The following is a 24,353-nucleotide window of genomic DNA, read 5'->3' as shown; positions in this document are numbered from 1 at the left end:
GAGCTGTCCAAGGAGCTATCTAATTCAGTTCCATCAGCCTTCAGCAGATCCCAAACGCTGGACAGTATCTTCAGGATTATAATTAAGGAACATATTTGCTAATATATATTGTCTAGACAGAGTAACCCTTACTATCTCACATACACAGCCTTATATTGATCCCAAACAAAAGATGCAAAATGCACAAACGAGAATCAACTCAGGAGTTAAAGGAGTATAAACAACATGAAAATAGACCCCACTGATCCAAGATCTTAGTGAGCAGGACCAGTAGTCCTGTTGATAAAACAACTGTTTAAATATAATATACTTGTGTAGCTGTAAGACATTTAAGCTGGTGTTACATAATGACTTCATTCAGGAACAGCAGGACATCAACATGGCCACACAGTAAAGGAATCAAAGCCTCGCTTTTTTATGAGACTCAAAATATAATGGTAGGCAGGAAACCACTATTGAAAGACAGGCTTCTAACAAGGTCCCATAAGGCTCATTTTACAGTCTTCTCTTATGTAATATTTTTATCAGTGACCTGGAAGGAAACTAAGCCACTATTAACCAATTGCAGATGAAATAATTATAGAGATGTGACAAATACTGAAGATGTAGCATCACAAATAAAAGTGACTTAGACTGCTTGGTATGCACAGACACCAAGATATAGACGTCAGCAGGACCGATATAAAAACATAACCCTAGGAAGAGAGGATCGAGATCATACTTACAGAGTAGGGGATTCCATCCTGAGATTCAGCACCTCTGAAAAAGACCTGGGGAGGGGAACGCCCTGGTTGGTAATTAGTCAAATATGAATTTTACCTTTCCTAGTAGAGCTCCTAGCAAAGTCACTGCTGAAATTAGCTGTATAAACTGTAGAATCACAAGTAAGAGAAGAGAGACTGTAATATGCACATTTGATAACAGCACAGTCTGTAGAACTGCTCTGAACTGCTGTTTTCCACAGTCCCACCAGTGTGTAAATAAAGCAGAGGGGTTTCAAGACGGGAGTTGCAAAAGCACCTACAAAAGGTCTACCAAACAGCAAGTGAAGATTTAAACTGGGTCAAAGGTGAGAGCTTGACACTCAACAAACTTAAATCACCAAGATGACTGTTTCAAGTGTATATAACTAGTTGCTGGAACAATTTACCAAATGAATTCAGGGAAATACTATAGCCTAGCAAATGCACGGAGGGAGATCAAAAGATCATAATGGTGGCTTCCAGTCAATGTCCATTCTACAGTGCTCAAGACCTTCTAGAGCATCATGAGCTCAAGTCTTCCAAAAGCACAGTACAGTACAGGTCATTGGCAACAACTGGCAGCCTACCTGCTGAAATGAATATCTACTTCAGCTGTGAGGTAACATCAAGGTTCGCTCAGAAACCTGCTTGCAGGTCTGGCTGTCATTATGTTAAGGCACTTCACACCCTGTGACACTGTAATACTGCCTTAGATCAAATAAGAATCAAGCCCTTTGGATTCATATCACTCTTCAAATTGCTTGGGATTCAATTTTGTTCAACATGACATAGGAAGTGCCACAACAGAGATGATTTTCTCAGATAAAATAACATTTTTCTCTCTTGCCTCTTTTTCACTTTTTAAGACCTGTAGAGGCTGGACAGTCTTCCCAGCTTTGAAAAACATACAGTATTTAACACAAACATGATATAAAACAGAATCCAGAACATTTCTAATCAGCAAAGCTGATTTACTCGACTCAGGCTTTATCTGAGTAAAAGGCTGGGATCCCGAAAGCAACAAGCAGGAGTGAAATTCCTAGCTCCTTTAGGTGCTTCTTAAAACCCCAGCCACAATGACGGTTCTGCTTGCCTAAACAATCACTGCACAGATTCCAACTACAACAACACAAGGAAAAAATCTGGAGTGGCTTTACCAACTCAAAATTAAATTGTTCCAACCTTTCATCCACGAAAAAAAAAAAAAAAAAAAAAAAAAAGGAAAAAAAATAAAAGTACCTCAGAAGTTAACTCATTATTTCAGAAGGCACTTTGTGACATACGTACTCAGAGAGGCTTTACAGAAAACCACATGCACTTTCATGCTATCAGCACAGTTCTTGTTCCTGCACTACCTGGCTTTCCAGCCTCTAAACTTAGTATTTATCATGCAGTAAATTGACTTGTAGAGGTTGTTTTTGTGGCTCTAGCTCCATTCAGAACTGACTTTCAGGATTTTATTCATAACATTAAAACACCTTGTTGGCTTAGGCCTGACCTTTCTTCACAGTCCACTGCTCAGGGATTTGCCACATTCTTATTCACAGCCTTGAGATTCTGGGTGCCAAGATCTGATTCTATTCTTGTTTGTAGGAAGCCTGTGGATGCAGAGTGATGAACTTTAAGACAAAAACTCACTGTAGGGAAGATGATAGAGATATATTATGGCGTGTTTATTTGCCAAGACCTTTGCAGTCACATGGTCATTTATTTTAGATAGGGGGAGGTGTGGAATACCTAAGAAGTACACAACGTGAACTCATGCCTCCTTTTCTGCAATTCTTGCCACGTTGCTGCCATATGCTGTTCCCAGACGACATCTGCCATCAAATGCTTCTATCAATAAGCTACTATGGTGTTTGCTTTTAAAGTGATTTTTTTTTTTTTTTTATTTTTAATATATATATACATATTTTTTGCGAAACTTTACACAGAAGAACATCTCTGGCAGCAGCTCAATAAAAGGGAGAGTACTGCATTAGAGTAACACGTCCCAGTATATCTTGAAGATGTGGCTGTTCTCTGAAACAAAGGAACAGTACTTAATGCTTGATCCAAAGACTTCTGCAGTCAATGGAAAGACTTCCAGTGTTTTCAGCAAGCTTTGGACCACAGCCCTTAATCTGGGGAACATACTCTCAAAAGGCAGAAGAATGGAAAGGTTTGGCTGTATCACATGTATAGCTGGCCTTGTGGCAAGCGTGCATTAGGCAGATTTCTTTCCAAACTCTACCTCAACAAATACACTTCCAGCCAGAGAAAATTAAGTCTCCCAGTAAAGTGGGTAAATAATAGGACTCCAACTTGGAAGGAGACAAGTTCCTTCAGACATATGATAGTGTTGTAACTCAGCCCCTGGCCACCTTTATAAAGATCTCTTTTTCTAGATCCTTTTGGGGTTCTTTTCTTCCCTGATTAGCAAGAGGGATGTGAAGTTTCCAAATACATGGTTCCTAGCATGGAGAAGAAAGACAAGCCAGGATAAAGAATCCAGATTAAGAGGAGAGACAGCTCCGACCCCCAACAACCTGCTTAAGTCCATCCTAAGTGGGACTAAGATGCTTACTTAGCTCCCTTCCTTTCCAAACTGTATACCCTGGCAGGGAGCCTCTCAGTTCCTATCACTCCACCAGATCAGAGCAGCAAATTTATTTTCAAGAAAGCTGGAACTTGTTCCTTGCTTGCAAATCTGAAGCTATATGTACTGTCTGCTGCAATAGCCTGCCATTATACACTAGGTAAACATGCAACAAGCACCACAAATGAAAGATACAGGCATCTTTCAGCATACCTCAATGTTGAAATGCAGCTACTTCACTTCCAAAGCGTGCATCAGAGAAAAAAGTTGATATAGAGCAGCGATTGGCACAAGATACATACAGCCCCTGCTCTGCCAGGGAAGCGCAGAGCCAGCTACAACAGCCAAGAAAACTGGGCTGGATCTCTCATAGATTGGGCGAGAATGAGAACGTCAAGGATTTGCATAGATCCAGCACATCTCCAGGCAGACTAAAATGTTCTATCATGTTGGAGAACACTATATACTGTCTATCCTTCCTGGAGGGCACATATCCCCTATGAAAGCACAGCCCACAGGTGCATGGATAAATAAATAAATCGCTGGTATCATACATGTCAATGAATCTGTCCCCCAACTCTGTAAATTTTACCTACAATGATGTGATACTACCCAGCCAACTGGACTGATTCCTCCATCAAACCCTAGAAGTGTGACTGATACAAGTTCAAGGCAGAAGGAAAAGCTGCTTCACTGCTGCTGTGTTCCCAGGGCAGCAGTGACACATCCCAACTTTCCCAACTTGTCACAGCCCTGGAAGCAACTAATGGTGGAAGGAGGAGATGCAGCCTACCAGAGTCTATGGTGAACATTGGACTCTGATCACATCATGCCTGACAGTCTCTTCTGACATTATTTTAATCCACCACTGCATCCAAAGAGGACAGATTTGCTGCACCATGTTTATATGTGACTTAGGACATGAAAAGTTCTGCATGGGTTGTCCTTTCCCAGAACTCATCTGGGGCTGTCCAGAAGTGCTTCATTACTTCTCACTCTGGAAAGTCAATTTATACATTCTGTCAGACAAGGCTCACCCATATGAGCAAGGGATACTCTTTGATCAGCCTGAGGTACTAGAGATCATCTTTATGCACGAAGGCAGGCTCAGCTTTATTAATCATTACTGCACAGAAACCTTCTTCAAATACAGGATTGCTGCATACTCTCTGACACTTCCAAAGAGTGAGGGCTGCTAGGTCTTCACTCTCCTTAGTACAGAGTCCACTCATGGGGTTGCTGGTTTTTCATTTATTTATTTATTTTTTATGCCCCCCCCCCCCCAAGGAATGAAAACCAACATGTTCTGATTGTTATCTTTCAATCATCACCATGATAAAGATAAGTTACCATCAGCTGAACTCGCTGCTGAATAGCAAATGCTATACATAAACAAAAACAAGAGAAGGAACTTCAGCAGTCTTAGCTCGCCTTTTAAAATTCAAGGCAGGGGTTTAAAAGAGATGAAGCCAGGGAAAACATTGGATACTAACACCAGCCAAACAGGGAAAAATAACGAAGTTGTAAGACTGAAAAACTGAAATGGAAAGAATGACAGATTTACTGCTGCATTTGATGCACATAACCACTGATAGACTCTCCCCAGGAAGTGTTGAAATTACCATCACTGAAAAGAATCCAGAAGCTAAAAATTAAATTATCCTTCCCAGAACATTCCAATTTGGGCTTTGGCAACACCAGATGTTTCAAAACCCTGAAATATATGCACGCGCGTGTGTACACTCATGTACACACGCACACACACATACTTAAGCACAGTATCCTCATTCACCCAAGACCTCCCTCTTGGTTTTCCCAAAGTCACACTGAACGGATGGTCATTTTGCAAAGCCTTTTCTTTAAAGTCTCCACTCAAACACACAACTGTCAGATTAAGCAACCACTACGGAGCCTTGCAGCAGCTCCAAGTTATGAATGAATGGCTATTTGTGAATGCGCCTGTCAAGACAGATGCGGTATTTGTCAGTGCAGTGTGGGTTAGATATGGTGGGAAGGAGCCAAACAAACAAAGCGAAAGGTCAGCATCACAACATTTGCCTTTCTGCCCCTCAGTTTGCCTAAAGGATGATACAGCTTTGGCTGAAATGTAATACAATACTCTATTTACATGCAACCTATGAGGCTTGTTTGAAAAGAAACATTCACACAAGGAAAACAAAAGAAAAATGGGGGCAGAGGGTAGAAGAACAAGAACTTTTTGATGCAAGGAAGCTGCAATGCAGAGGAACAAACACAAGATTCACAAAACAAAGCACATCTTTAGAAACTTGGTAATAGTTGATTCCAGACCACCCTATGGAATTTGAAACATCGTGCATTGTTTTTCTTGGATTTAAAATTATTATTATGAGGATCACAGGTTAATTCAAGTTGTAAAGGACATCTAGCCCAATCTCCAGCTCAAAACAGCGTCAGTTATAAGGTCAACTCATCATTTGTAGCAACCTGCACAGTTATTTATAGTAACCTGAAGTCAGGCTATTATTCATAAGCTGTTTCTATTGCAGTAGTATGTCAGAATCTCAGCCACTTACCAGCATCTCATCATGCAAGGTCTTGTCTAAAAACTAAAAGAGGCTTCTGCCCTAAGATTTCAGTGGAAATAGCTCAACTGTATTGGGAAGATCCTGAATATATCAGTAAGCATCACATGGAAAAAAACAACAACACAGCAAACCTCTCTCATCTTCCAAATGAAAACCTGAACAAAGTCTTGCCCATGTTCTCTACCACAAATCTGCTGCAGGGATGGCTGCAAACTCTCACATACCCTCTAAACTAAAGATGGGTGCTGGAAAACATTTGCTGCAGGGTAAGAGGTATTTCAAGGGGGCATGTTGTGTTGGTAGAGAATAAGCAACAATTGGTCACACTGGAGGGAGGTAAAACACAACATTTTATGCCAAGTTTCTTCAACTCCTCATCCTGTTGTCCCAGACAAATCTGCAACTTTCAGCAAGGACAGTGAGGGCATACATAGGAGAGGTGCTTTAAGAACCAAATTGCTTGGGACGGACCCTGCAGGCAGTCCACCAAGAGCAATGCTGCAGCTAAGCACAGAGAGCATGGACTGAAAACAAACAACAGCCTGGTGTGGAAGGCAGGATGGGAAAGTCCACTGAACAAAGAAGCCAAACAATAACGTTAATCTAAACAAACAAAATCAAACATCCCCAGCACAGTGCTACAATAAGCAGTACCTGGAGACATATCATTCTCAGGCTACAAACTGCCTGATCCCAATCAAAAACATGTAGCATGTGGTTTCACAACAGGCACAACCTTGGCACCACGTTTCCTTCTGGCCAGACTCTGATGTCCAAATGACAGATTTAAAAGAAGCAAGAAGGACTTGAGCTGTCTGGCTTTCCTCAACCCTGCAAACATCTCATGAACCAGTCCCCAATTCAGGAAGCTAATAGGGCACACCTATAATCTTATTGTTAATGAGTTCATTCACAAGTGTGTTTCAGTACCTTGCTGAAGAAGCTCGCTGAAGTCAACAGCCTGGAGCCCCCATTCATCTTCTTGCTCAGTAATTACACAAGCAGGAACCTCAAAATCTCAGAAATACTCTGAAAGTAGCAATTTCAAAATAATGCAATCACACTAAAGACTGCCACTGAACTGAAGCAGTGCATCAAGGTCAAATCAAGCCAAAAGCAACAGATGATGATGATTAGTCCTCTTGTCTCTGCAAACCACCTGTGCCCTGCCAGCCCTGCAAACCAGGCAGCAGGATCAGCTCCAGCCTCAAGAAGGCCCAGCAGATCTTCAGACGTGGACCTTCTTCAGTACTAGAGGACTAGGACAAGTAGAAGACTAAAACATGGTTTCAGGTGGGTCTCTGAGATGGCAAAACTCACACACCCCTGATAGGTTGGGTGTAGCAGGAGCTGTGATGATCAGCTAACCTTTCACTCAACAAATGGCAGAGTGGAAGCAGATCTTTAAAACAGACCCAGAGAGGTCCATGACACTGGCTTCAGAAGACAGCCCTATGCTTCTGTCTTGCAGTGGTAGGAACTCAAGCTGGGACATGGGTCTTTGCTTTTCTGTACTCTGAGAGAACCAGTGGTGAGGAAGGATTCACCACACCAGTCTATGACCTCCCAGCGGTAATGGATGGTCAAGGAGACAGCAGACCATATGCACTGCACCCCATAGCTGCTCAACATAAGCAGGAGTTAGAGAGCTTCTCTGATTTCACCCGGTCAGCACCACAGAGCACGTTATTTTATTATCCCTTGTAGCATGTAGATGACTACTGTCCAGAAAACAACCCAGCCTCTTTTTAAAGCCATCTGCAATTTCCTGTTTTTTTACATCCCCACACAGGAGGCCTGTAATAAGTGCCGTTCATAAGCAAGGAGCTGTTCCTCCCACATCCCTCCTGGGGAAAGCCTTCCCATTGCTTCAGGTCCTTTCTGCTGTGAACAAGAGGCAGTACCCCAAAGTGGTGCTGCAGAGCCCTACCATAAGGTCAACAGAGCCAGGAGGTCTTAATCTAAGGTGTTTCTTTCAGGGCTGCTTTCATATCATTAATAACATCAGAAATCCCAAAACATAAAGTTCTCTGTTGTGCTAAATGCGCATGCATGTGAGCTTCATGGCTGGAGCCAGTCACATCGTGGTGCTGATGCTGGTGGTGCTGGAAGGTCAGAGCACAGCAGCCCCAGTGCCCTGAAGGAGCCCACATAGGTGTAATTGCTGGTAAATCGAGTCCTTGTTGACAAAGTAGAAGCATGGCATTGTGCACAGGCAGTTCATAATGTTGGCTTTCATTAAGCAAATGGCTCAGCAGAATGACAGCCTGTGTAAAGCGATATTTGTGGCGCAGAGCTCCCAAAATCACAGAATCACAGACTATTCCAAGTTGATAATCCTTACGGGTCCCTGCTGAGTACAACTCCCAAGCCCATCACCAAGCTCAGGCAGGAACCTGGAGAGGCACCCCAAAATCCACATGACATCAGAACCGAGCCCAGAAGGACTGCCATTTCTTGGGCTACTGAGCCATCTCCCAGCGTGCAAAAGACCCATAATCTGCCTTGTAAAACTTTCAGCTATCAGTACTGATTGACTCATTGTCTGCAATAAGAACTGCCATGAATAAAGATAACAGAATCAGGCCCAACCGTTGCACACATGTGCTGCCTATTTTGCTAGAGTCCCCCAGCTGTGCATTAGTATTATAATCTGCTATGCTGGCATTCAATTTCTGCTTATTATCAGTGCAGTGATGATTATCACTCAGCCTCAGATCAATAATAACTAGGTTGAGTCAATAGCCTGGATCATCCACGAGGAACTGATAAACAACGAACCTCTAATATGACTCGATCTCTGGCTGCCAATTACACTTGGGAGGGAGTTAAGCTCCCAGCAGCTAGCCCACGCTGCCACAAGCACAACACACACAGGCATGCTTCACAAACAAAAACTTTTGGGTTTTTCAAAACCTCTTTGTAGTATTTTTTCCGCCGCTGCTTTTCACATCTGTTGGTTTTGGGTCCGGCAGTCCCCAGCCCGCTGAATTTCCACATCTATTTCCACACTGGATGTGTCTTTAACCTCAAGTGGACTGTCAAGCCAGATGCCAGATGCCCCCTTACTTCCTCAGTGCAAACTATCGGTAAACCTTAGCATAACTTTACTTTGAGCCTTAAACTAACAGCATGTGAAAAGATTAATATGAATAAATTCAAAACTAATCAGATCCCTTCTTTAAATGTTGACACAGTATTATTTATATCCCATAAATACCTTCTTGACTAAAATTCATCCCAGGAGATTGGCACCTCGCCAGTTCTATTCATATTTACTGTATTTATACAGTACAGTTGGCCAAGGATAATATTTAAGACAAAATATGCCTTAGGGTATATACAATATCTCTTATAGTTTTCCTTTTAAATCTCCTCATTGCTAAAAATATTTAGTCTGAACTTTATAAAATGCCCCACAAAGACCTATCAGCGATCTGCAGTGATATATAGCCGACTACGAGTATAATTAGAGCATATTTGTAATACTTGGGTCGCAGGCGGTTGCCGAGTGCTCACGGCTCACGGCAGGGACTGAACCGCTGATCTTTCCCATGCCTTCCTCCCGGCAGCGTGCGACCCTCTTCTCCTTCCTGCCTCTCCCAGGCATGGAGAAAACACAGGGTTAAAGAAACCTGCTCTGAGACACCTTGGAGCTGCACTTTCAAGTTCTTCCTTTAAAATATGGTGAGGCAATTTCGTCCCTGCTGTCTTTTTTGGAAACGTTCACTCCGTTTGGTCTAACTCGAGAGCAGTGGAAAAGCAGTTAACCTACTTACTGGGATGTTCGCGGCAGCGCACAGCAGGACGGAATCTGCTGCCGCGGGGCCCTCTGATCCCAAACTTGTGATGCACTCTGTTGGTAGGTACCTGCAATCTCCTCTATTCATCTAAAGCCTGGATTGATCCCTCAGTGCAAACCTGGCCTCAGACGAAGCTTTATAATTAGATCCTCTTTCGCTACACCACCCAAGAGGCACAGTGCAGGTAACTGCACTTTCTGGACTATTGGTCTTTGGGAGTCTCCTCACAGCAGGGGACATATGGAGCGTGGTCAGGACTGAGGCATTTCACCTCCAGAGACTGCCCCTCATTTGGCTCTCAGCCATTCCAGCCCTACCCATAGATGCCCACTTCTCCACTCAGGACACGACCCAGGAGGTCCCAAAACAGAAGCACTGGCTTTCAACAAAACCCAGCAAAACCCCACTGACCTGAACACTGACCTAGTTGCTATTGCTGCAAATTACACTGGACCTCTTTGCTCATAGCCTCTTGGCTCCAAATATATATATTTTTTTCCTAAAAAAAAAAAAAAAAGAAAGAAAGAAAAAAAAAAAGTATTTCTTCCCTCTGGGTAACAAGGGTGGAGTGTATTTAGCATGGCTATTAGGGATGGTGCCATAATTACAATACTAAAACGGCTCTGACTGCCAGGGTGTCCCGTACCTGATGCTGTCATTTAACAACAAAGGGAGGCAGCTGCGCCCAGCGCGGGGCTCGGATGCCTTGGCTGCCATCCTGGGACGATCACATGCAAGACAGAGCAAGCCTCAAAGCTACAACTCGCTCAACTAAAAATAAATAAGAGAAAACGCAATTAGAAACTCTAGGATAAAGTTACCAAGATGGCTGCATTATCTGTGTGAGCTAAAGGGATGTGCTTTGCCGACCCAGCCGGTGAGGAGATGGGGCGTCCAGTTGTGGGAGGGGAGACAGAGGGAAGGGAGAGAGGCGAAATAGTGGGGATGCAGCTCTGGGTACGCAAGTGGAGGAGTTACTTTCTGCTTCTGGTATTTCACTTTCCTCGGCACGATGATGATCGAGATTCTTTTAAGGGAGTGCAGTGTTTTTCCTTTTTTTTTTCCCCTTTCTTTTTTTCTCCCTATACACTTAGACCTCACAACCCAAACAAAAAGGCGCGTTGTTGCAATTCTTAGTTGCACTCAGTGGATCCGGTCAGCACAGTGTGTTCGTACCCTTCCACTGCACTAAATGTGGCACGGATCGCCAGAAAGTGGTTAACAGCAGCGAGAAGGCAGACGGGCTGAGACAGGTTCCAAGCAGCCAGGCTACCCAGAAGGGAAAACTTTTCCTCTACCTGAAATGAAAGCGCCCATGCACCAAGCGGGCAGGCGGGGAGGGACAGAGGGGGAAGCCGTAGCTCTCTGAGCATCAACCCATGGGACAGAGTGCTGGAGGGGCAAAGGAAACCTAGAAGGGATTGCTGTGGGTTTTGTTGTGGGTTGTTTTTTTTTTTTCCTTTCTTTTTCTTTTTAAGACCTCCTTTTCAGTCCTGGAGAGATGGAAACTTGCCCGACCCCGACACTCCAAGGGAAGCAACGGCAGCGGAAAGATGTTGGCTCCTCTCAGAGGCTGCACCCAGAGCAGCGGGGCAGCTGCGCGGGCACCCCTGGGGACCACATAGGGCGACCTCAACAGGGATCTGAAACACCGTGGAGTTGGGGGACAACCGAGTCCCTCCCTTCAACATATTAATTCCCCCCATCTAAAGGAAGCCCTATAAGCAAGCAGATGGGATGCTGAGAGCAAGAGGAGCAAAGAGGGAGGGGTTGTGATGTACGACGGGGCTGGTGGGCACCGCCAAGTGAATTCACGTCCGCAGAGCACTTACTTTCGGGGTAAAACGGATGCATGTCTATTTTGTAAACTTCTTTGGCGTAGTACTCCTCGTCGCTCCGCTCCCTCTCGCAAGTGGCGGCTCTGTGGTTGGCTTTCTCCTGCAGCAGGTCCCTGGTGCTGTTGTAGATGGAGATGACCTCCGGGGGCACCTCCTCGGGCTCGGGGTACTCGTCCGGGGGGCTGGTGAGCTTCAGCTTGCTCAGAATCTGCCCCCGGATCGCCTCGATCCTCTTGCGCATGAACTGATCCATGTCGAGGGTGCTGCAGGTAGACAGGCTGAGAGCCACGGTGGCCAGATCCAGGGTGAGGAACACGCTCAGGAGATAGCAGTGCATCTTAAGTGCTTAAATACAGCGCCCCCCGAAAAAAGAGTGACTTTAACCACGAACGACAACGATGGAGGTGGGGGGGGAGGTGAGGGGCTAATATTAAAAAATAACAGGGGGATGTGTGCAAACAAAGGGAGGATCTGCAGACAAAATGCAGTGAACAACCGGACTGCAAGGACGGCTTGCAATCCACAAACGCACGGGAGTCGCCAGTGGAAAAAATACCAATAGTGATACAAAAAAAACAAAACACACACACACACAGAAAAAAAAACCAAAAACCAGCAGCCTAGTGAGAGTCGGGGGTGGAGAGAGCGGCAGCAAAAGAAAAAGGGGAAAAAAAGAAAAAAAAGAGAAAAATAAAAATGGGGGCAAAAAAAAAAAACAAATACCAACCAAATAGATAAACTCGCAAATCAAGTAAATAGAAAAGAGGCTGTTCGCAGCGAGCTGGCGGCGCACAGTGGAAAACCCAAAATTAAAAAAAAAAAAAAAAAAAAAAGAAGGGAAAAAAAGAAGGAGGGGGAAGAAGTGATGGGCAGAAGGGCGCTGCCGCAGCCGGCGCCGAGCCGAGCCGAGCCCCGCGGTGCCGGCGCTCAGCCCCCGCGGCGGCGGCGGGAGAGGCGCGCACGTGTGCGCCCGGCGGCGCGCAGCCCCGGCCCCGCGGCGGCGCCCGGCCCCGGCGCTGAGCGGCGGAGCTGCGGCGGCGGCTGCTGCTGCTCGTCCGCCCGCCGCGTCCCGCAGGCTGCCGCTTGCGCCCCGCGCCGCATGCACCGACCCACCCCCGGCCGGGCCGCTGCGCGCTGCTGCGGGGCTTTTTCCAGCTCCCTCCTCTTCCTCCTCCTTCCGCCGCGACTCAGCGAGGCCGCCGCCGCCGCCGCCGCCCCGACGGCCTCCCGCGGATCGTAGGCGCGGAGCGGCCGCCCGGGGCTGGCCGCAGCTCCGCTCTGCCGGCCGGCCTCCCCCGCGGGGCTGGCCCTAGCGCTCCGCCCGGCGCCCCCCGCCTCCCCTGGCCCCGCGGCGCTCCCTGCGAGGAGGGGACGGGTGCCAGCAGATAACATCACGGCCGCGCAGGGAGAGGGAGATTTATAAGGGCTCCCCGCCCCACGTGCTCGCCTCGCCGCGAAGTGACGTGGTGGGGCTGCGGGCAGAGAGCGGAGGGCTCCGCCGCCGCCCGCCTATTTATTCTCCGAGCCCGGCAGGGACCAGCCGCAGCCTGGCCGGGGGCGAGAGGGGCAGCCCCGGCGCGTCCTTTTTTTTCCTCTTTCAAAAGGACGGCTGCGGCGCTCCTCGCCCCTCTTATTAGGGTAATTGGGTCAAACGGCAACCTCGCTACATTTAGGTGCCGGGATATGGTTCCGTGCAAGTATGCAGGGGGCAGGACGAGGACCTCCGGTAGCAGCAGATCGGACTTTGCACTGCCCCACTCTTATTTTTCACTTCCACGCACGTTTGGGGCAATTCCAGCGGGAAGCAGGCTCAGCTCCGGCTCCGGGCTCTCCCCTCCTGCTCTCCTCCTCCCTGCACTTGACAGAAGCTCTCAATCCCGCATTTTCAGGCTGCGTCTGCAATTCAGTTTTTCCACTGCCTCTTTCGGCCGCAGCGCACATCGCAGCCTGAGTCCGGAGCTGTGTACAGGCATGGGCCGGGCTCAGACCCCGGGCCCCACTCTGCCCTGCAGAAATGACCTTGCACATCCCCTCAGCCATATATCATAAAACAAACTCTTCCAAAGAATAAGACTGTTAAGTGATTTCCTCCTAAAGATGCAGTTGAAACCACGGAGAAATGCCATACACTGAACATATGGTCCCATGCTGTTTGGTTACTGCTACGCTGCCCAGGGGGTTCACAGCCCTCAAGGGTTGGACTACTAGATGGTCTTAGTGATCTTTTCCAACCTTAATGATTCTATAAAAGCACTCCACTCTTTCCTCCAGTAGAAAAATCTGTTACCTCTAAAGAGCTCTGTAAGAACCATCCTGACATCCCTGAAGTTCATTCTTTTTGAAGAAAAAAACAAACCCAAACTTTGCCATTTCTTTTACAAGTACAGCCCTGGAGCTTTGGCAGTGCCTTGTTTGGGTACGAGTCCCTGCAGCCATGGGTGCTGGGGTCCAAGCTTCAAAGTGCCTCATAGTAGCCACCAGAGATGCAACCAGGCTGACAGCAAACTCATGCGATCAGGTTCTGCTGAGAGTACTCCTGATTTGACAGTCTGGCTAGGAAGACACTTTCTTTTGTTCTCATTTGGTCCTTTTGCTTCTATTTCTAACCCTTCATGTGATGCAGGGTGTCAGGTCTTCCCAGGTTCATTTCAGCTTTGCTTCTCCAGTGCAATGATGCTCAGTTCCCTACGATTTCACAGTGTCCCCATGGTGATGTGTTTGCCAGGCAGAACTTCCCAGAAGCAGCAGCAAGCCAGGCTTTGGCCTTTCTGCTTCCAAAGCCTTGGCTGCTTGAGCTAAACTGCCAGCAGCTGCAGCAAGCTATGGCACCTGCCTGAGCTGCTCCACCTGCCCTAGGAGAGGAAACCTTCCAGACATCTTCTGGCACTGTCCAGAAGAGACCATCATAAAATGTCCAAAATTATCCAAACTCCATCCACTCCTCAAAGCTGGACAAAGAACAGCGGTGTCAGAATATACTCAAGGCATAATCTGCACAGGTAACTCAGCTTTCACATTTTACCTTTAGGATTCAAGACCAATATATCCATACTAATTACAGCTTCGTGTTTTATCCTGAAAAGCCCTCTATCCTCATCCATTTCTAAACAGTTTGTGTTTAAGGAGTACCCATCAGCTTCAAAAGCAGCAGGGATTACCAGGCACTAAGGCTGAACTGAACAAGCACTTACCTCTCCCTCTGCCTCTTCAAAGCGGACGGACTTGCCCTGTGCGCCTGCTGTCAGTGGGAGCTTTGTAAACCAGAAAGCAGAAACTGGCTCTCACCATTCACACAAGGAAAGAACAGAACTTATCTGTTCTGAAGCATTTAATACAATACTGTCTTTTAATATATTGATATTAATATTTTTTAATAAACAGTAACTGTTTATAGGAAAAACAGGGACACCTGGAAACTTACTTCACTAAACTTAAAAGTTTCATGTTTCCTATTAACTTAAAAATTATGTGGTCAGGATTTTACAATTTGTGGTTTCTTTTGAGATTGTTTTGGTTATACGCAAATGTGCTGCGTGAAATACAAAGGCAATAATCTTTCTAAAACTGCTGACGACCAGGTCATTAAGTAAGGTGGCTGGCCACATTTCATAAACTAAAGAACACTGTTGGAAGAGGAATAACTTTTATAAGTTAAGAGGTGACTTTTGTAAACTCGCACACCGATGACGACTGCGGGATGCTTGCACAATTAATTCTTTGTGGCACGCACAGAAATCTGCAGCAGTTGCTGTGGTCACGTAGAATCTCAGTTATTCTGATGCGGGGTGCGGGGCATTAACGTTCAAATTCTCCTTCTTATAAAAGCGCACGTAAGAGGGTTCAGCTTGAAGAGCTAAGGTGGCACCTAATAAAGGTACGGCAAAAAGGAGACGACAAATAATGGAAAATTTTAATATGTACACCACAATAAATAGTAAAACCTCGGGGTTTATTATCTTTACTGAAGTAGAGGCCCATACCTCTGTGCCGTACACTTCATTAGTGCGTGCAGTAATGCCTGTATGAATTCTGAGAGCAGATCCTGCTGACCTTACTAATACAAGCAGCCCCACTGCCAGTGGGATTGCATTTCACACAACCACAGCCCGCTCCTGCAACGCTCACGTTCCAGAAGATAATGGCTACTTTATATAACGTACTGCTTAACACGCACGACTGCTATCCACATATACACACACATATGTAACTACTTGCCAACTTGCAAATCAAAGGTATGTTTCTGATATATACGTATAACTATAAATAAATAGAAGTAGAATATATACATAGATGAAAGTTCTCATTCCTGAGGATAGAGTAAGTTCAGTGGAAACAATCACAAGAGAGTCATCAACAGGATGTGGCCCCAAAGCCATTCACCTCCACCGCCAAGTGAGAACACGGGATTACAGCAAGCCCCGATGCCCACAACAGAGCGTGCAATTTGCATTAAAAACCATAACTTGATAAAGGGCATCCAGAACGCAATCACAAAAATAACAATGACTTCAGACAGGATTCTGATCCCAACACTTCAAGCCAGAATGATCAAAATCTGAAGGGGAACATTTGGGAGGTGTTGAGATATTATGGCTCCCTGTGAATCAGTACAATTATTTATTGGTTATGGTTTTTTTTGTCCTAAAAACAGACACTTTTCTATGAAGACTGCATGTGACAGTGCAACAGTGCTACATTCAGAGGAGTTCCTTCTTCTAACAGACAATTCACATCTTTAAATTAGTTAAGACTCAAGTCTTGATAAAAGTTTTGTGAATGCCAGAGTTCTTCCCCCATGCTTACACCTCCCAGTTTGATCCTCTCACGTGCCCTTCCAAATCTGCTCATCAGCCCCAGGGTTACCTCTCTCATCTTCTCTGTATCATTCCAGTTTCAGTGTGTGCACCACCAAAAAAAAAGGCCTACCTTAATCCTAGCACCTGTGCTTTTAATCGCCACAGGAAATCCTGTTTCCACTCAAGTCAGTAAGATTCCTCCTGTAAGTATCAGTGGAGGAAAATGATCAGGTTCACTAACTAAAAATACAAATCAAGAAAAAAACCACCAAACACAACTGGAGAAGCACGGTGGTTTATGTACTACAGGGTCTTGACATCCACTTACAGCAAGCATGACAAAGTAAAGACAGTAGAGCAGAAGCCATCCCTTTAATCTCTGTGTTTGAACCCTTGACCTGTACCTCATCCTCAGCATTACGGCTGTTGCATGCTATTTTTGAAGTGCTTGATGATGATTTGGGTTATGCCCCACTGAATAACATACAAATGATACCTATAAATACCATATTCCTAGCAGAGAATCTACAGGAGTCTATTCAGGAAATTAAAATGATGCAACTTGAGTTAGAATACGCATCTACGCTGCACTTCAGAGAGTTTAAGGAGATTACATATAGAACAAGATTAATTGGCAGCAAATTCAAAATATGGGCCAGGCAGTAATGCAATATTTAGCCTAGTGAGAGCCAGACAGCCTTGGGACTGGAGTCCTGGCTTCTTCACAAGCTGCTGGTGAAGTCCACACAGAAGAAAAGCTTTAGTAATTCAATGGCGCTCCAGAACTTCCTTGCCTAATGTATTTTATGCAACACATGTTTGAGACAATCCTAATGAGTTTTCAGAACACAGTGCTTTGTTGTTTACATTCATCTCAGAAAGAAAGGGGTTTTTATTAAAGTTTTCTGCTGCACTCACATAAGTTCCAGAGAAGTCTTTGTATTGCCCCTCTCCCCTCTTCTCCCACCATTATTCATTTTTAAACCTATCTATTCTTGGCTACTGAAATCAATATCCTTGAGTGGCTGTTCAGGAAGCTTCACTTCAGCTTAGCTGGGATTCCTCTCCCTGCAGAAGAGGTCTATGTAAGTAAGTCAGACACAATTCTGTTATCCTGAGAGCTGCTCTGTAGGGTACCAAGCACCAGAAGAGTTGGCATCCTGAGCTTGTCCCCATAGAGCCACAACACTGCTCCACATACAGCTAGGGATACCATGAGCCTCAGTTTTACATTAGTTTATAAGTAAATACTGATTGATTCTGTGATAGTGGCAATTTAGACCCAAACCTAGACAACCTCTAACCCAGATCTAAACTAGGCTGCCTAGAAGTCATTGCCTTCTACAAGACTTCATCAAATGCCTTTGGCCTTCAGAGGTCAAACCCAGCAGGGTCAGTGGCAAGCTATCTGCATGCTGACACCAGAATGCAAAAGGAAGGAAGGAATTGCATAGTATTTGCTACAGATTTATCACCAGTTTGGTAGGTCATCTTGACTATATTAACCTCAAATAATAGTAGCCTTCTAATGCCATTTGCTATTTCAAAATGGCAACATGCAGAAACAGCACACACATCACACCTGGAACAAGAAACCAAAAATTAATTCTGAGATACAGTAGTAATGATAATAATAAAAGTCATTATGCAGGTGGTTCAGTATTATGCTTCAACATAACTGTTGAATTCTCATTAGCTGAAGTGAATGAGAAACAGCATGACCCTGCTAAGCACGATATTGATGCTACAGGAAGACACAGGTCAATTTCCCTTCTTACTTCAATGACCTTTACATGGAATATATTTTGCTTCTACTTTATTTCTAGACAGTGGCACCAAAAAATTGTAAAATTACTAAATAATAAAATGTCAGAATAAATGTAATGAACACAGCAGATGGTACTGGCAGCCTTGGCCTCACCTGGTTGCGGTGGAACATCATCATAGAGGTGTTCTGTCTTGTAAGTCCTAGTCCCTAACACAATCTTCAAGATTACCCGTCATCTCCAAGCAGTACAGTGAAGTGGTCAGGTTGTGAAGATATATTGAAGTCTCAGTAACAAAGAGCAGTAAACTCTGGTACCCAGCCCTATAGAGACAGTTTTCATCCATGTGCCCAACTTCAGGCACCCTTTCTAAAATGGATGCATGCCAGAATTTGTTCCTGGACACAATGCACTAAACACAAGGCTGCATTTAACAAGCTGCTTCCGAGAATATTTGCCTGCAAGAAACTATCAAATCTCAAGATAAATCTGATCTAAGCTAGTGGTTCACAATTAACAACACACATACCAAATCCAAAATTAAGAATCACTGAAGAGTTCACTTACAGACATGGGAAGATGAGCTATTTGAATGATTGAGACATTATGAGGAAACAATACTTTCTCCTAAAATCACCTTCCAAAGTGTTTCTCAGAAGTAATCTGTACTCACATGGTCACATGGGAAAGCCTGTAGAAAACATAATTCATGATCTGATAAACACATGGGTTTAAACAGAAATCATCCCTAAGCTTGAAGCGTTGCACCAAGATGAACATCTCTGGTGCTGAAGCTATTTAATTTGACCACGTTTTTATTTCAACATCTCCCTTAAGAGAGAAAAGCAATTACAAAGATGCATTCAAAACCAAAATGCTTTGTTTAAGTAGTATCAGCTACTCTGTATCTGATTAAGAACAACCAAGGAAAATCCCTTATCTGCTAGGTTATCTACAGAGGTGAAACTTTTGAGGTTTACACACTGCCAGAGGTCAATAGCCATTGCTTTAAGATAACAGCAAAGGAAACAGACAGTTTTCCACCATACATTAACCGAGAATTGTCCTGTCTCCCAGGTCTATCACTGATGACCCAGAGTCTAAGTTTAACGTCTTATTTAGTGCTACAATTCCATCTATTTAATCCAAGCTTAGTAGACTTCAACATTTAAATCCTTCTCCTGGCCCTCTCGCTTCTTACCTCAGCAACTCTTGAAGAAATCATTGAGCAATTTGGAGGGGTTGGAAGTAAGCAACATTGATGACGGCTCTGTGTGAATATTAACTATGCCAGGACACATTTCATAAGAATGAGGAGTTTGTCATTTTAAGTTGCGCAGTATTGTGTGCCAGATGACTTCTGCCTTCCTCCCTTAAGACAGCTACTGAGCCAGCTCTGAGCAAATGCAGCTTTACAGACCACCTTCTTCTGGAAGCATCAGATAGTCAAAATGCTTTTATAGCCTCCATAAAAGCGTCTCCAGTTCTTTTGCTCTTCTCAGTTTTTGAACCCCAGGAGGAGCTGCCTCAAAGCTGCAGAAGTGGGACCTCACCCCATTTTAGCAGGGAAGACTAAGTGGTGCAGCAGCATCAGGCACAATGATATTCCACCACTAGTCTTTCCTTAGCAGCAGACTGGAAGAAAAGTAGTGAAATGGTCCTTTTCTCCATATGCCAAATCATGCTTTTCTTGCTGAGAAACTAGAAAGGAGAACAGACATGGGAAGAGCTGACCCCGTGCCTTCTCTTATTAAACAAAACCTTGTTACTTGCATGCAATCCATAGAATATTAAACTCTGCATACTCTAGAGTTGGCTCGAAGCCTAACAAAACTGGAACCACCCCATCTTTATTGGCTTTATATAGATAGGTACAGAAATATACAAAGTCAAGATGATTCATGCTCTCTGGAATGAAGGGCAGCAGCACAGTTCTGCCTAAGCAGAGATATTCATGGGAGCAGGCAAAATAGACTGAGAGCTGTGACGGCTGGGAAAAGCTGCTAAAGGCTGTTCTTTCAAAGCTATCCAAAAGGAAAGAATATTACTGAAAAAGCTAGTAGGAAGGTAGGTGAAACAAATGATCCTACAATCAAGAAGGGAGACTGGAAGATCTCTGGGCCAAACAGGGTTTAGCACTTTTGACTCGCTAGTCTAACTTGTGAAATAAATCAGCCTAAAATTAAATTACACTGCTCTCATCTGCCACAAAACACGTAAGTTTATCTTCTGGAATTACTAATCTATTTAAGTTACTACAGAAGCTTCTCTGCATATGGCACAACCAAAGTGCAAGGCACAGTATCAGAATTATAAAACTATTCAATATAGAAGTCTATTACGCCTCTTAAAGGGCTAGAAACATTCATCCTACAGGCAAAATACTTAAGCACCGCTGTGCACTTTAAACAGAATGGAAGCTCAAGATAAGCAAATTAATTATAAAATCTATAAACATCTGAGTATTCCATAAGTGTTCTGAAAGTCACCTCAGGACATAAGCTAGTTTTTCTTAGAAACTGATAATTTTAACAGCTTGATCTCAGACAGGGACCACTGATAATAACTTAGAGAGTGACTGCAGATTTAAAGGTGCTGATGTAGTCTTTCTGCACAAAGTAACTAAACTCTACAGAAAGAAAACAATGTCACATTAGACCATTACGCTGTTTTATCGACTCAGAATTCAATGTAGTATATTTTCGTAATGCTCTATAAGATGCCAGCTCTAGCTGAACAGCTGTACAGATGTCTAACCTTCAGAAGCTAGGATAACCATATGTCAAACTTCTGTGGTTTTGCCACTTGATATTTTGGGTGTATGCCTTCATTTGTGATAATAAATATCAGGCCACAAACTAATGTCTACACAGATATCTAATATGTTTAACACTCAAAGCAGCTTGAAAATCTAAACATTTCTGCTGTTAGCTTTGAGTTCTCCTCAAAGAATTATGCTACAATGTATACCAGATGAATAGGCTAGGGATAACACAACCACTGCCAGTTATTAGGATGGGTTTCTCTGTATCATTTTGTATGTATATTTTTAAACTATAATATACACAGAGTTCACCTCCCCCGCCCTCCTCAATGCCTTCATTAAAAAACCTAAATCCACCATCCTACCACACATTTCAGTGTGGAAGAGGGAAAATTTAAGGCTCTCCTAATCATATATTGCACATAGGCAGTTATGAAGAAAGGCTTGCATGAAAGAAAACGTAGATACAGACAAAATAGCACAAAATATATAAAGTATCGATTAAAAGGCCCCAAAGCAATCTCTTCACATGGCAAACAGAGAAATGCGATAGCAAAATTAAACAAGCTGCACAACATTAGAAAGAGAATCCAAAACAAAGGAGGCAGAATCCAGCCCCAGCCTCTCATCTAAAACTCCTTAAGCATCACGCTGTTCCTTCTGTATACGTTTGTTTCCATATGAAGTACTTGTATTACGCAGTTAGCTTCTGCACCTTTGCAACCCAACAATCTATCAGGAGACACTGGTGTAGCACAATCAAAGCCAACATTTGGTATCCTTACAGTATGCACCTAAGAGAAAGGGCTTTTGTTTGACCCTCTGCAGACCTGAGGAATTAGCATTACAGTCGACTAAACCCAGAGTGTCTCAGAGGTCCGGTTCCCTACTGAAAAAGACCAGAACACCAGAACTGCAAATGAAGCAACACTAAATACAACTTTATACAGTGTTGCTAGAAAAGACCTTCCTGCCCTAACAAACACAATAGCAGTGACTGTCTTTTCCACTCTTACTGGTCTCTTAACACATGTAACTTCAGACTTGCAGTGGAAAAACATACATACATATGTACACTTTTATACCTACTTTTTTATATGTACATACACACACAAAGCCAACCAGTAGGGTCAAAACTCATTTTACAATTATATTTCCATAGTTGTCTTCAATCAGATTAATGCTCCAAGACCAGAACTATCACATTAATGGTTACTTCTCTTTATTATCTACAAAACCCTTCCTAGCCAAAGTAATAAAGTCTCTATAGGAGCCTGATAACTTTACAAGGTGACAGCATTTCTGTGTTTATTGTAAGCCATTTCTACCGTGAATTGCTAACAACTTTTCAAAGTGTAACCCTGATTTGGAAATGCAGGCGCACTAATACATCAATTGCCATGACTAATGTATAAACTTTTAATGACCTTGGCAAAATCCATCTTTCATTGGGCAAGTGCCACTATTTTGACTGCACAAAATGTTTTGGAAATATGTTGAAAATTATACACGTTTTGAAAAATATTTCAGGATTTCAGTACAGCAAATGAAGCTGTATTTAAAAAGTTGGACACTGAGGAAATAAAACACAACCAATTTGTGCAAGACTCTTGTTAAGAAGAGACAGCCTCCAAGTATCGTACATTCACAGAATGTTGATTTTAATCCAAATAAAGAAAGATAAAGTATCTTGAAATGTTTTCACTTTCATTCAGTCACTGTCATCTTCTTGTTTTAAACCACCTCCTTGTTCAATATTGCCCTCTCCATCACTTTCCTTATCCCAGTCTTTCATAGATGCTCCCATCATGAAGTCATCACGCAGTATATTCCATTCTGGTCCCTCTTCAGACTTCACTTCACCCTGTATGTTTGAAGGGGGGAGAAGGAAGAGGATGATGAGATGAATGTGGAAGTGTGGAAGGGGCAGTAGAAGATGTAAAACCCTCATATAACCACAATATGTGAGGCGTTCACACAAATTTGCATTGACAGACATACCAAAGGCCAGCACCTCACACAAAAGTTACGTGGATAAACAGGGCAATCATAACTACCTGATGCAAATAACTGAATTTGTTTTACCCAACCAATAAAAGGAACACAGAGAAAAAAAACATAAAAACAACAGTTATTCCTTGTGGATGAAACAGTCAACCCTGGGCATGGCTTCCTTTATTAAAATCTTTCTTGGCAATCAGAATGGATTCATGATATCATTTATTAACCCCCAGGTGCTGCTTCATTATAACACTTCTTGGCACATTTCTAAAACACAAATATGGATTTAATAAAGGCTTTTTAAAAAAAAAAACCCACAAATTTAATATTTAACATATTCTGCAATACATGAACCAAATCCCCTTTATGTGGATTATTACCTCACTACCTGGACTTGTCATATGGTGCAAAGCTGCCTCTAAAAGAACCTGAAAGCTGATCCACACTCAGCAAGCCAACAACACCGTATTCCAAATCTTGCGCTTCTTCAAAGTGCATAAACTGAAGCCATGCTAAACTGACCGGTGAATAATGAAGAGAAGTGACAGGAGCCTTATTTTCAGGTTAGCACTGAAAACATTGTTAGGTTGTTCTAAGCGACGGCATACATTTGGCGATACAACAGCCCCATCCTGTGGCAACAGCTATAAAGAACAGGATGAAGTAATTCCAACATTACAAACTTTACTGAAGGAAAACACTGAAAGCATTCAATGTACCGAAGAAGGACTTCAGTCATTTAAGCCTCAGTAGCAAAATACTTCTGAGGAACCATTAGTGTTCAACAGGCAAGCAAAAAATTATTTTACCGAGGAATCGGGGGGACTGAAAACAATTTACTTTTGTAAGATCTTTTGAAACACAGCTATACGGGCATCTCACACCACTGTCCTTCCCACTGCCCTACTCAAATCAGGAACTGATTCACTCATTTAACCACCACCTTCTGATCCTGTACCTTCAGACAGGGGTTATTTGTTACAGTATCTTCTGCAGATGAAGATCATGTTGTTTCCAGGAGAAAATAGCACAAAATTTAACAGAGGAAATAATTAGGAGAAAATGCAGATCTGTCACTGCAAACCTAACACATCTCACCAACAGAAGCTACCTGAGTACAAGAAGTCTCCCAGATGAGTTACTTTCAATAGTTACTCAAAACAGAAATGATTTCAAAATGTGACTTGTCCTGCAGCTCTCTGTGAAAGGTGAATCTCACAAAAAATAAGATTACATCTTAATACCTTCCCTTCCAAAAGGGATCTCCCCAGGCTCAGTTCAAAAACAGCAACCAACTAAAGCTGTTCAAGATGTAGTTTTTTTGTTTTTTTTTTATTCTTTTCTTTTGTCTTCACAGCTGCTCTCATTAATGTTTATTTGGAGGTGTAACTCTCCCATCTCCAGCAGCAATAGAAAAACAACACCCTTTTTCCCCAGGGGAGTGACTCCTATCTACTTTCACTGTTGCAGCAATTCACTACAAATGCTACAGCCCAT

At 43.6% G+C, this 24,353-nt stretch overlaps 2 protein-coding genes across 2 annotated transcripts in view; both read right to left on the bottom strand.

Moving 5' to 3' along the window:
* The window catches only part of TGFB2 (transforming growth factor beta 2), a 58,433-nt gene extending 45,981 nt beyond the window's left edge, over nucleotides 1-12,452 (bottom strand). Inside the window, exon 1 of the mRNA XM_072332988.1 lies at nucleotides 11,524-12,452. Within this exon, the coding sequence (XP_072189089.1) occupies nucleotides 11,524-11,866 (343 nt within the window). The 5' untranslated portion in view covers nucleotides 11,867-12,452. The remainder of the gene's footprint in view (nucleotides 1-11,523) is intronic.
* A 4,153-nt stretch (nucleotides 12,453-16,605) lies between these two features.
* Nucleotides 16,606-24,353, bottom strand: part of RRP15 (ribosomal RNA processing 15 homolog) — a 28,328-nt gene continuing 20,580 nt past the window's right edge. Inside the window, exon 5 of the mRNA XM_072333615.1 lies at nucleotides 16,606-22,719. Coding sequence (XP_072189716.1) covers nucleotides 22,567-22,719 — 153 coding nt within the window. The 3' untranslated portion in view covers nucleotides 16,606-22,566. The remainder of the gene's footprint in view (nucleotides 22,720-24,353) is intronic.

Source organism: Excalfactoria chinensis, chromosome 3, assembly GCF_039878825.1.
Source record: "Excalfactoria chinensis isolate bCotChi1 chromosome 3, bCotChi1.hap2, whole genome shotgun sequence".
In the NCBI taxonomy this organism is placed as follows: Eukaryota; Metazoa; Chordata; class Aves; order Galliformes; family Phasianidae; genus Excalfactoria; species Excalfactoria chinensis.
Note: the sequence above shows the minus strand (reverse complement) of the source record. Positions and strands in the feature narration are given on the sequence as shown.